The 14,027-nt window shown below is 35.4% G+C and overlaps 1 protein-coding gene and 1 long non-coding RNA gene across 2 annotated transcripts; one reads left to right on the top strand and one right to left on the bottom strand.

Annotated features, from left to right (window-relative positions):
- Positions 1–12: 12 nt before the first annotated feature.
- On the top strand, positions 13–2,001 carry LOC120123184 (E3 ubiquitin-protein ligase RNF126-like). The gene is made up of 2 exons (XM_039142130.1): positions 13–530; positions 1,776–2,001. Exons 1-2 carry the CDS (start codon positions 13–15, stop codon positions 1,999–2,001), a joined length of 744 nt encoding a protein of 247 aa, XP_038998061.1.
- A 3,532-nt stretch (positions 2,002–5,533) lies between these two features.
- LOC120123229 lies at positions 5,534–6,764 on the bottom strand. The gene is made up of 3 exons (XR_005516175.1): positions 6,565–6,764; positions 5,876–5,983; positions 5,534–5,789 (listed from the first exon to the last, which is right to left on the bottom strand). It is a non-coding gene; the product is annotated as an uncharacterized LOC120123229 (long non-coding RNA).
- Between the last annotated feature and the right edge of the window lie 7,263 nt (positions 6,765–14,027).

Below are 14,027 nucleotides of genomic sequence, written 5' to 3'. Positions count from 1 at the left end.
GCCAAAAAAACCATGTCTCTAAGCAGCCATCGTCGTCCTGGTGTTAATGTCAATGGAGTCCGAACGATGAGAACTTATCATTATTCTGGTGTCTCCATTGCCAAAACCATAAGGTTCACAAGTTCAACCCCTTTTGAAAGTTTTTGTCCCCATTGTTTTCGTCAACCTAGTCACGAGCTTGATGTCACATGGCCTAACCTTCGTGCTGATCATGGCCTCGACCCTTTGATCACTCTCGTCGAACGACCTCGACAGCAGCCGAGTGCTGTTGATGCACTTGAAGATACAGGCAATGAGTTAGATGGCTTCGATACCGACAGGACAGAGCCCCCACCGGCAGCTGTTTCGGCCATTGAGGCGTTGCCAGTGGTGAAAATCACGGAAAACCTTCTGATCAGTGCCACGCATTGCCCCGTATGCAAGGATGAATTCGTAGTCGATGCCGATGCAAAAGAGCTTCCGTGTAACCATTTGTATCACTCTGATTGTATTGTACCTTGGCTGAGCATTCACAACACCTGCCCCGTTTGTCGGTAGGGATGGCAAACAGGTATAATTTCGTGGATTTCGTATCGTATCCGCTCTAATTGGGGTGGGGATAGGTATAACTTTAGTGGGTAGTAGACGGGTGTGGATTTAGAAAGTGGTATCCGTTGCGGGTGGGCGGGTGATGGGTTTGAGACCTTACTCGCCCGCATCCGCCCGCCCACTAAATACCCATTAAATTTTGGACTATTACGAATTTAGATAATTTTAGAGACTAATTTATAAATCTTAATATTGTATAAGATATAACTTATAATTTAACCAAATATTAAGGATAATTTAACCAAAGGAACAATGTTGAACGAGTTTACTGAATTTGTAGAGCAAAATAATTATGCAATTTCAGAAAAATTTGATTTAGTCAAGTACATAGAAACTGTCAACATACCACTTGTTGATGATTTTGATATTCTTAACTGGTGGAAAACAAATGGAAATGATTATCCAACTCTCCAACAAATAGCCAAGAATATTTTGAGTATTCATGTCTCCACTGTCCTATCAGAATCTGCATTCAGTATAGGTGGAAGAGTAATTGGTCCTTATTGTAGTCAACTACTTTCGGAGACGATTGAAGCATTAATGTGTGCTCAGAATTGTCTTTAGGTCGATATTAAAGGTAATATTATTATTTAGTCTATGTTAGTTGTCAAATTGTGCTTAATTATCTTATTAAAGTTTAGTTACTAACTTTTATAGTTTTGTCTTCTATTATATATGTAGGTAGTAGTGAATTTAAATTGAAACACTCTCAATTGGAAGAAATAGAAAATGATGATTGTGATATTGGAGTAACAGATGTCACAAGTATTGCCTGAAATTTGAGAATGTTGTGCCAAAGAACAAAAATATTATGTGTTTGTCATTTATGTTTCTAGGCTTTAATTGTCTTTTATTATGGTGTTTATGTACTTTAAGCTCTATGTTACACTTAACTCAGATAATCCTTGGTTTATTTTATTATGCTTCTAAATGGACGTGTTTGTTTTATGTTTGTTGCTTATGTATAATTTAAGGTTGTTGTCAGGCGGGTCTAGCAAGGTACATCTCTAGTTGGGTAGTGGGTGTGAGAATAGATTTGAAAATGTACCCGTGTGGGCGAGTGTGGATTTGAAAAATTTTACCCATCATGGGTGATGGGCGGGTGGTGGATTTGAAAATATTAGATGGGTATGGGGATAGGAGAGGGGGTATCCACACCCGACCCACCCGTTTGTCATCCCTATTTATCGGTATGAAATCAATGACGATAATGACATGGTTAACACTGCCGCCTCGGTCAACGACGATGATCGAACCGTTGAAATGTTTTTCCGAGACATCGATTTTGTTGTCGACAATCTTGCAAGTGGACTGACCCGGTTGCGAACTCGGTTCCTCTCTTCAAGGACTCTTCAGGCGTTCTCTCATTGGACACACCGATATCTCTCCCACAAAAAATTTATATTCATTTAATAAATAAATAAACAAATATATTTAGTTCGTTTATGATCATGAACTAATTTTTTATCAATGTGTGTATGAGTTTTCCTAAGTTTATTTATTTGATTCCTTTTATCTTTTTAGATTTTAAATGTTGATGAAAGTAGACATTAAATTAAATAGGTTTGATTATAAAATAAGTGTTCAAACTATATTGTTTTTCTTAAATAGGAGTCCAAATTTGTTTTTTAAATTATCCAGGTGTCCAACGTTACAAACATTATCGTTTTAGATGTCCGAAGCTATTAAAAAGCCTATTAAATGACATGTAATCTAGTAAATTTGGAAATTTTATTTAATAAAACTTTAAAATATCATTATATTAAAAAAGGCCCATACTTTCTATTTTACACATAATACCCCACAATTCATAAAAACCCTAATTCCCAATCTCAAAAATATAATTTCCTATTTCGCTAAAGACAAAGGGGTGGCCGGAATTGGAATCTAATGAATGGTGGATGAGCTTCGATGACACGGAAAAGGCGACTACCGGTGGTGCCGCGACGGAAGAGAAACACAAAAGAGAAGAGACAACGGCTACGTTGCCCTTTGCCACCGATTCTCACCCTTTGTCGTCAATCTGAGTGTTGGTTGTTTGACCACCCGTATCATTGTCGTTTTCTAGTAGTTGTTGGTGAACTCCAGTAAACCAATGGGGTTTTTTGGGGCATTTTCAAAAATTGAGACTTTTTTTCAATATCCTAGAAAAAAAAAATGAGGGATTTTCAAAAATAAAATATTTTAAAGCTTTTAAAAAAAAAATTTCAAAATTATAAATTATAACACATGTCACTTATCGGACTTTTTAACGGCCGTTAAGATCAAAACACCTAAAGTGGTAATATTTGTAACGTTAGTAACGTTATACACCTTAATGATTTAAAAAAAATTAGACATCTATTTGGAAAAACTCTATAGTATGGACAATTACTTTATAATTAACCCAATTAAATATAAGGTAAACTTAAAGTTAAAATTTTAAAGCCTAAAAAACTTAAGAACTAATAGTGTAATTTCACCATTTTTCTTTGGCTGGCAAATAAAAAGGGGGGAAAATGTTAGTTACGGAACATTAAACAAATGTTAAACAAACACGTTCACGATCATTAAATCATTAAATGAACTAACATAAACACCTTTAAAAATAAATAAAGGAACACAAATATAAATACCTTCAAAAATAAATAAACAGACACAAACATAATTTATTCGTTCAATCTATGTTCAGCTCATTTACACCCGTACTTGCTTAGTGGAGCAGCAATGTCCTGGCTGCGTGGACCTGCCTGGAAATATTAAGCTAAGGCCAGCAATGACCTGAATCATACATACTAGGTTCATCAACTTGTAATGTGATCCTCCCATTTAAGAATTCCATTCATCACAAGAATCTAATCAACATGCTCAATTCAATACAAGTATATACTCTTTTATCTATCCTCATTATCTATGTTCAGCTCATTACACCCGTACTTGCTTAGTGGAGCAGCAATGTCCTGGCTGCGTGGACCTGCCTGGAAATATTAAGCTAAGGCCAGCAATGACCTGAATCATACATACTAGGTTCATCAACTTGTAATGTGATCCTCCCATTTAAGAATTCCATTCATCACAAGAATCTAATCAACATGCTCAATTCAATACAAGTATATACTCTTTTATCTATCCTTCATTATTATAAAACACTAGTTTTTTACATTTACCCTACATTATAGTTGCTCAAAATGAAACATCATAATTCTTTACACTTGAATCGATATCGGAGACGGTATGCCGGCTTCTTAAGCAGTCAAACCAGCTCTAGGAGTTATTCCCTTGGGGAAAAACATCCTGCGTTTATCTTGCGTGATGACATCTTATCCGAAGTAAGATAAATGGCCTGCCAACTTTCCGGCTTTGACCTGCAGTTCATCTTTCTATTGTTCATATATATATATTGCATAGACTGAAGGAAAATGAAAAACTCGGACGCTTTGGGTGTGTTATTCAGAGGTGGTTCTACAGTCCTTGCCATATCAAAATGGAAATGAACATCACCTGGCAGTCTTTCAGATTTGTGGAACGCAGGGTGGTATGGCACAATGGATCTGTTCAATCATAAAAGGAGATGGAAGATTAAGACTCCGAAACTCCTAGTAAACAGAATACCTCGGGGAAAACATGTACTGCTATGGCTGCAGGACAATGATCACAAAACAATCGTTACAATTAGCTATAATGAAATAAGACTGATAATTAAAAACAAATGCATTTCCAACTGCATTTCCATGGTTGAAAACCACCATTAACAAGCTATATATAGATGCAAGCTGGAAGAATGTTAACGAATGCTGAAAACTTGACAAGGCAATACTACCTTCAAGCTGAACAATATGTATTAAGTAATATAATTCTTTATAAAATGGAAAACAGAGCATAAGCAGCATCACATAGTTTGCTTAGCATAGATGCTTACATGACGGAGATTGCGCAGATGGAGACTTAGCAACTGGTGCAGAAACTGGGCCTTTGTAAGCTCCATACCTTGGCCGGGATGGGATCCATAAGGCACTGAAGCTAATGGTGGTAGACTTGGGGGCAACTGTGACCGGGATAATTACTGGTGGGTGCTAGGAATTAGGTTGGAATGAGATCTTAATGGTGGGCTTGGTGGAACCACAGGACGAGAATAGGACAAGGGGGAGGGGTGGGGTCGTACCTAGAAGATGCGGGAGAAAATTGAAGGTGGAAGAGACGGTACGGTTCTAGGATCCAGTGAATGCAGGGGACTATGAGCAGATGGAGAAGCAGCATTGCAATTAGGACAGGGTGCAATTGCAAATGATGAATCTTGGGTGACATGCTGGCGCCTGAGTTGGTACAGACTTGGGATGTGGTGAAATTGATGGCCCTGGAGCCAAAGCCGGTGAAGGTGTGGGAGGGGTAGCATGAAGTGTACCCTTCAAACAAGATGATAAACTAATGCTTTAACTTTACCAAAGACCGAGTTATTGAGACCAAGATTCCTTGCAGGAGTGTGCGTGATGATTTGAGCCAACTGCTTTAATCTCTGAGGCAGAAGGTTACCATAATTATCAGACATCACTGAAGCCTGAACTAGACTGGTGAAGACATAGTGGAGCCATTTTGGTTTGTTAATTGCACAAACAGTTCTGCAATGAACAAATCAAAATAATTATAAACACAACCAACATATAGGAACCAAAAGGGCGTCAAAGGATACAAATCCATACGGCCAAATAACCTACTCTTCCTTAAACCCACAACCCAGAATTTCAGTTCCATGAGATGATGAAACTTCAAGGTCCTAATTTCCTAAACTAGGGTTATAAGGTTACCATAGATTCACCCAAAACCAAAGCATTGGTGAAATTGTTATACAGCTGATGTCATACCTCATAAGACCTCAGGCGTAGTCCATACTTAGCTGATCCTTCAACTCAACGCATTTGTCCTCTATTTCAGATATTGAGTATACAAAGTAAAATTAACAGAAACTGGTTATCTGAAAGATGGAAGCAGATTGTACAGGGATTACAGTGATGCCCCCGGGAAACTTCAAGATCCCATAATCAGAAGGATGCCCAAAAATTGAAGTCATCAAAGTCAGATTGGATTGTCGAAGGAACAGCTCAACCAACGACGATTCAGAACACTAAGGTGTACTGGACTTATTGGACTCTTTATGGGATCGGATAAAACACCAAATACCACATTAGTAGAGTAACACCCGACTGATGAATGGATAGGATAGCCATCTGTCAAATGAGTAGCTTTTAGATCAAATTTTCACATATATAGAGGTAAACATATGTAATGTGATCAAAGAAGTTGAGTGTAGAACCTTGGTATGCGGAACACCATTTCTTCATAGATATCATACTCTAACTGTTCAATATGCTGAACAAGCTCCGAAACTGGTTTCTGTAGTGTAAACATGCATGAATCGGAGCTGCAAAGAGTAAATGAATATATACAATAAACAAGGAATTACTTGGGGAAAATATGCAAGTCAAGGAAGACGGTCGGAATCAAATTAATCAATTAAGAAACAAATCAAATGACCAGTGCTATGCCGATCAACCTGTTATCAATTCAAAGTATGAAAAACAAAACATAGCCCTTGTCTCACAAATTTGACATCTTTATTTACAAGAAAAAGGGGGAGGAAAGCATTGAATCAACCATTAAGTGTTTACTTCTTTTGCTAAAAAGAGAAATACTCTAATTAAAGGAAAACAATCACTTCCTATGATACAAAATCTATGATTCACAACCTCCAAAGGGTAAATAAAGTATCAGGTATCAATTCACAACAGGGCCATCAAGAATCCTGATTGATACATAATTACAAAAGTAAATGATAGATCAATCAGGGAATACCCAATAACTCTAAACAATTGAGGATCTAAATTAATAAAAAAATGCAATGAAAAGAAATCCATTTACCAGAGGCAGAGACATCAGACAAACACAGAATTAAGCCCTAATCACACAAAGAAGATGAAAAGCTAAGTTTGAAAGAATTCTTACCACTGAGCTTAATAGCTAGTTTAGCATCGAACCCAGATTTCACTGATCGCATAGGAAGGATCCAGAGGATCCCAGGCAACAAACCGACAAGCTGAGGAACAAGACAAAAACACATCTGAAACTGAACTCATTAGAAAGGCTCGACAAGAAAAGCCAACGTCTCCCACAAGTGCCCTTCATTGTTCCCTGATTCAAGACCCTGCTCTTTGTTGCTGCGATTTTGGTCCTCATTTTCCCCATTGAAAGTGCATCTGGGGAAAAAGGGAAAATACCCAACAATATTTCTACCTTTCTCTTCCTCTGATTACCTTGGGTTCTTTACTTTTTCTCTTTTTTTCACTTTCTCTCTCTGGAAATCTCCACTCACCAACACCACCACAAACAAGGAGTAACTTTGCAGAGGATTGGTGGGAAGAAGGGTCTGGATTGAGAGACAAGCGTTAATGGTGGGCAACGCATATGCCTCTCTCTCTCTCTCTCTCCGCATTAACTACTAAATCTTCAATTTTGACAACATCCTTTTACTTTCTATCTCTAACACTCGTCTTGCTGTTTTTTTTTTCCTTGTATTTAAAATTTTTAAAAAGTACTAATTTTTGCACTTGAGTATAGTTTTTTTTTTATCTTTAACTAATTTCTCTACTAAAAATTGACGCACCGACTATAGAGTTGGAGTTTGGACTCCAAGTTTAAAGTCAAATCTAAATTCTTTTAGAGAAAATAGCATTAATTCTCAATATAGATTTCAATTTGATTCTAAATTTTAGTTTTTGTTATGTTTAAATCTCATAGATTTCTTTATTTTTTATTTTTATTTAAATTATTTTATTATTAAATAATTAATATATTATAATATGGCAAACGTATCAAATATAACATTGAAAATTTTAAATCAATAATAATTTTATCCTTATTTTTAATAGATATCACATGAATTAAGATTCAATCAGTATTTATTGTCCATGGTTTTTTATACCATTGTCAAACTTTTCTTTGGATAACTTTTAAAGGTAAATTACCTTTTTGGTATATATTATTTCTCGTTTTTATTTTAATTATTTTCTTTTATAAAATATGTTAATACTAATTGTTTGAATGGTAATTAAAGAAAAATAGTGATGTAAAGAATATAATAATAATTTTAATATTCAAAACTTTTACATTTTATTAAATTAATCTTAATTGAAAATAATTTAATAAATTAGAATTATATGCAACGTGGCAATTGACATTAGAATTATTAAATTAATAATTTTAATTGAAAAAATATACATTATTTATGGTGCATATGTATAGTTTTTTGGATAATAATAATTACCAACCGTGTGAGTGTTGTGTTACGAGTGTTATGTTATTGGACAACTTTTCTTTCCTTACATTTTCCAATTTCATTTGGGAATACAATTTTAGTATTTGAATTTAGTTTAAAACCTTAATTTGATTTAAATTTTTTTTGTTCACATGAATTTAATTTATTGGTTTGAAACTGATACGTGAATTCCATCTTTTGTGTTCAACACTTAATACTTATAGTTTTTAGTCCAATGAATTATATTTAAATGAAAATATTCATATCTGTATTTAAAAATTATTTGAATTCATTTAAGTCTGTTCTATCTAAACAAATTTAAATATGAAATTATCTAAATTGAATTAAACAGTTAATTCATATTATTGATTTGAGTAAAAAGCCAAATTCAAATACTTAATTAAAAAACAAATATCAAGTTTAAGTACCAATTTGAATAAAAAAGTCAAAATTGTTCGTTTAAATATAATTAAATAAAACGAATCAAGTGACTTTAGTGATTAAAAGATTTATTATTATCAATTGAGGTTTTGGGTACGGGTTCTGAGTGCACAATGATATAAATATTATTGTCAAATATTCGAAACATTGGACCGCTAATTCAAGCCCGGATGATTACTCTCCACGGTAGTCTCGCGGAGGTATTAAAGACCATATCAGTTTTGGGCAAATGACAGGCATAGGCTGGTCACTTGGATTTTTTGCCCCAATAGGCACCCATTTTAATTATTTAGTCTAATAGGGCACTTTTAAATTATTTAGGATGTACGGTATTTTCTACAATCCTAGAGAAACTCGTCACCTCGACGTGACGAGTTTCATGGGGATGTAATTTTTTATATTACAGACTCAATATTTTAATATTTCCTGTAGTGATGAGTTTTAGTACGGTATTTTCTACAATCCTAGAGAAACTCGTCACCTCGACGTGACGAGTTTCATGGGGATGTAATTTTTTATATTACAGACTCAATATTTTAATATTTCCTGTAGTGATGAGTTTTATTAAAAATTAATTTTTATTATTATTACGTGAATTTAATATTGGGAAGAAAAAAATTCATTGGAATTCGTCACGTCCAGGTGACGAGTTCTGTGTATTTTTTTCCTCTCCAATATGTGGTAGATTGTGTTGAAAATAATAATAAACTATTAACATTTTATTAGACTTTCAGAAATGCGCATTAGGAAGAAAAAAATTATCATTGATATTTGTAAAGTCGATATAACATGGAAATGGTTAAAGGATTATCGGCATGTTTGATGTCTAGGGAGATGTGGACAGTGATTCATATTGTGGCTTTTACCTCTGTAGTGGTCACATAGCTTCGGTAAACTTTACTCTCTTTGTGGGTCATCTATATTAGTATGAATTCGATTAGATTCATGATGACCCTTCAACTTCCTTCGTAAGTGCGGATTGGGTAAGCATTCTTCAAAGATAGTAGGTGGCCAATATGCATCGTTCGGGAGATAATTAAACTCGCAAATATACATGTTGCACATAATATCCAAGCTATAACAATCATCAGTATAAATGTATGGGCCTACATTGACATGTATACATATAGCAACCGCGTGAGCGCATGGATATCTGAAGGCTAAAAATCGACCATAATCACACCATATTCTATTCAGATTATTAGTATAAGAGGTAGAAGTCCCACCCACATATGGTCGAACAAGTGTCATCCATTTGAACCATCTATTTGCAATAACGAAAGCCTTCAATTTGTGATTTGAAAGCCCATAACAAGCCTCCGAAAACTCTCTCCCCAGGGATAACTTGTCCATCAAATGTGGTTGTATGATAAGTGTAGAAACGAAAAATGGTCCCTGGGATGAAATATTACATTACGTGCAACAGATGTGACAATTCATTGTACGACTGATCTTAATCACCGTACAGTAGTGTCATAGCTTTTCGTTTGGCCATCTAGGACTTGTAATAAGACGAAAAATACCCAAAATTGTATGTATTAATGCCACAATCATTGATACCGGGATCATTGGATTTTCTCTACCAGTAGATTCACTTATGCACAAATGGCATCGGAGTCTAAGTGTTTTGTGGTCTTGTGTGAAGGAGATGAACGTGTAACTGTTCTGGTTATAGAACCTTGTCACTTCCAACATTTTTGTGTAGGTATGAGACATGTATCCTCCACTTACAGTCGACGTTGTTATTAATACATATGACAAATATGTTTATGGTCAGACTCCACAACAGTGAATTCTATATGAGCTTTGATACAAAACTCTTTCACAAATAGTTACATCCTTCTTACTCTTAAACTGTGACCAACTCCAAACTTTATCGATCTTTCATCTGAGGTCCTTAGTGGGCTGCGCAAATATTGAGCATATCATGAATCTCAAGATTCCACATGGCATCATAGTTTATCGTATTGCAACTGCATGACGATATTGAGGCAAATGCGGGTACGAACTTTCATCTTACATGGTTATTGGTAGATGTGCCCAAACTGGCTGAGTATTCTGCATTGCTTGGCCACGAGTGACGACTGCCTTCCAAACATCAGCCTCTATATCAAAGGCTTGTCCATCTAAAGAAGCCTCGACAATATCAGATTCATCGATTATTGGTGAGCCATTGTCCATCATAAATGGAGAAAAAGTTTCATCATCCTTGCTAAAATCACCAAGGATTTCACCGAATTGCCTGACGAGGTTATCTACATCTTCTAATGGTCCTACTTCTACGGTCACTAGTGCAAAAATTGATGAAGTAGGAACATCAACAGTTTCGACAATAATCTCAATTATTTGATTATTGGAAGATTGATGAAGGCTAACCATAACAGCTACATCATCATCATCATCGAGAAGGATTGTTCCATATTTGAGCAGAGTCTCTGAAATGATGTGTCGATATCTCAAACTTAAACATACCATCTAATTTTTTTCGATTTGCATCTTTATTTGCTGATGATATACATCTACTAGGAACACATGTTCATGAGCCTATGTGGCATGAACTGAACACCATCTTTTGTTTCGACAACTTGGCCATTTGGGTGGACAGTTGTGAAAAACTTGTTTTTCATAACTTCATAGAGAGATTGATTTTTGCTTGTTCAATGCAATTGTAAAAATAACAAGTCTAGTGAAGATTCATCTGAAGTGAGTCAATTTAAAAACAATAGACTAATCATAATTACCATTCATTCATAACTCTCCATTGAAATGTCATCATAGTAGGTCATTATCATCTTCTACAACTTTTCAGAGGTCATTCAATGCACAAGTTAAATAACTTTTTAGAAAACGAGTAAAATAGTAGTGCATTATCATCTTCTGCAACTTTTTAGAGGTCATTCAATGCACAATTTAAACAACTTTTCAGAAAACGGGTGAAATAATGGTGCATTATCATCTTCTGTAACTTTTTAGATGCCATCAATGCACAATTTAAACAACGTTTCAGAAAAATGGTGAAATAGTGGTGCATTATCATCTTCAACAACTTTTCAGAGGTTATTCAATGCATAATTTAAACAAATTTTCAGAAAACGAGTGAAATAGTGGTGCATTATCATCTTCTGCAACTTTTTAGAGGTCATTCAGTGCAAATTAAACAACTTTTTAGAAAACGGGGTGAAATAGTAGTGTATCATCTTCTGTTTAGAGGTCATTAAATGTATAATTTAAACAACTTTTCAGAAAACATGTGAAATAGTGGTGCATTATCATTTTCTGTAACTTTTTAGAGGTCATTCAATGCATAATTTAAACAACTTTTCAAAACGGGTGAAATAGTGGTGCATTATCATCTTCTGCAACTTTTCAAAGTTATTCAAAGATAATTTAAACAACTTTTCAGTAAACGGGTGAAATAGTGGTGTATTATCATCTTCTGCAACTTTTCAATGATGTATCAACTCAAATTAGAAAACTTTTTTTGGTGCTGTAACAACCCAGAATTTTTTAAAAAATATTTAATTGAAATTTGAGGGTTTAATTGTGAAAATGGTAAATTTTAGGGACGGACCAAGTCCTAAATTTACCCCTGGAGTGTCGGCAGAAACACATTATATGCGTTCATTCATTATGAAATCAGAATGAAATTCAATTTTTCTTTCCAAAAGCCTCTCATTCCAACACGATTCCGACGCCGTCCGACCTCCGTCGTCGTTTGAAACCACCATCGAAACCACCATCGTTCGTCATCGAGCGAGGAACAAACACCTTAAATTAATTGAAGTGAAACGCTGCCAAACACCGTGAATTTCAAGTCAAAGTCTCGACGTTTTTTTAGCTCAATCGCCGAGAAAATCTTAAATTCATCGCCGATCGTTGCTCCGTTTACGACACCTCCCGCACTATCGTGTCCCTTGTGCCATTCCGAGTCCACCAGTGTCATCCTTGGTCTCCGTCGACGGTGGCGCGTGGGGAGGTGAAGCGGTCAAAGTTTTCAATTTGTTGAAATCGAGCTCTCCGCCGTTCAAAAATTTGAACCGAGCTTTGTAAGTATCTCGAAATCGCTCAAAATAATTTTTAGAATTTTTTCTGTAAATTTTACGAAGCTTATAGACGCCGCACGTCCCGCCACTGCGCGTGGGGAAGGCAAAAATAACCGATTTGACCAGTTTTTAAAGGTTTTGACCGGTTTGACCGATTCCAACCCGATCCGACCCGTTGACTGACCTGACCCGACCGTTGACCCGACCCGACCCGACCGTTGACCCGACCGTTGACCTTTGACCGGGTACTATTTTAGTAATTAATTCAAAATAGGTGCTATTTTAGTAATTAATTTAAAAAGGGTGTTATTTCTGTAAAATGATTGACAGTTTGTTGACCTCCTTTGACCATAACTTTGACCGGCTTTGACCGGCTATTAAACGGCCGTTAATCTTTTCCGAATATACCTATCCTGATAGTTTTCGACATTCCGAATCGTTTTATGGGGTCCGTTTCACCAAATTCAAACCCGAAAGTCTCCAAATTGTCAGTCAAACCCGTTGACTTTGATTTTGACCAAGAATTCAGAATTTCGGAAGGTCATACTTTATGTTTTTCGACGTTCTGAATCTGATTCCGAAGTCCGTTTTGCCAAATTTTGACCCAAAATCCCCAAATCGAGCATGTGAACCCAAAAGGCTTAGTATTTTAATATTTTGATTTTTTTTTATTTGAGTTCTGGTTAAGGAATTGATTCAATAAAATATTTTATGAAGGTACTCGTGTTTCACCTGAGCGTGGATCAGTTAGGTCTGGAGTTGTTCGTTCGTCAGATCAACCTGAATCGCGTACTACAAGAATTACCCATAGGTTTCCGTATATTATTTAAATAAAGATTATTTATATTAGGATTCCAATATGGATTTTTCCAATTCGTAGGATCTAGCACTGTCGCAGGGCGTGATCGACAAACCCAGTAATAGGATTCCCTATCTGATTTCTCATACTGTTACAGTTGTGTTTCATGACAGTGTTATTTTACTGTTTTAAAAGTATTATTTGAATTGTTTTAGATTGGTGATAATTCATAATATTGTTATGACATGATACATGATACTTGATTCCTGAATATTGATTTTCTGATATCTGATATCTGATTTCTGTATTTCGGTATATGGTTTTTTTAAAGCATGAATTATTCACCAATTTTACTTGAATACATACTTGTTTATTACTGACATTGGGGGAAATATTGTTGAAGGAAGAATACTTGCAGGCTCCTCGGCTTTGTGCTCAGGGCCTTACTGGACGTGACGAGGTGTATGGTTCTGGGGAACCTACACTTTTGTTCGTGACGGATGGGAGTAGTGTTCATAATTTAAATAAAACAAACATGTTTGATGAAATGATTTTACTGAAATATTTTATTAGTATGTTTTTATACACTGTTTGAAGCACACTGGGCTTTTTAGATCATTCAGTAGTTTTTACCCTTTTTCAGATAACAGCATACCGTAAGCTAGCAGATTTGGCATAAGGAGAGAATCAACTACTTATTTTGTACGAACATATATCTCTATATGTTTTTCGGTTATATTTGGTGACATGTATTTGTTATCGTTTTGGATATATTTGTATTATTAATATTTTGTTCTATATTATATCTAATGTATTTTAAGGAAAAAAAATCTCTGAATGGGACATGTGACCACTTAGGTTTGGGTCTAAC

Source organism: Hibiscus syriacus, unplaced genomic scaffold (assembly GCF_006381635.1).
Source record: "Hibiscus syriacus cultivar Baekdansim isolate YM2019G1 unplaced genomic scaffold, ASM638163v2 tig00110391_pilon, whole genome shotgun sequence".
NCBI lineage: Eukaryota > Viridiplantae > Streptophyta > Magnoliopsida > Malvales > Malvaceae > Hibiscus > Hibiscus syriacus.
This window is presented reverse-complemented; position numbering and strand designations above follow the sequence as displayed.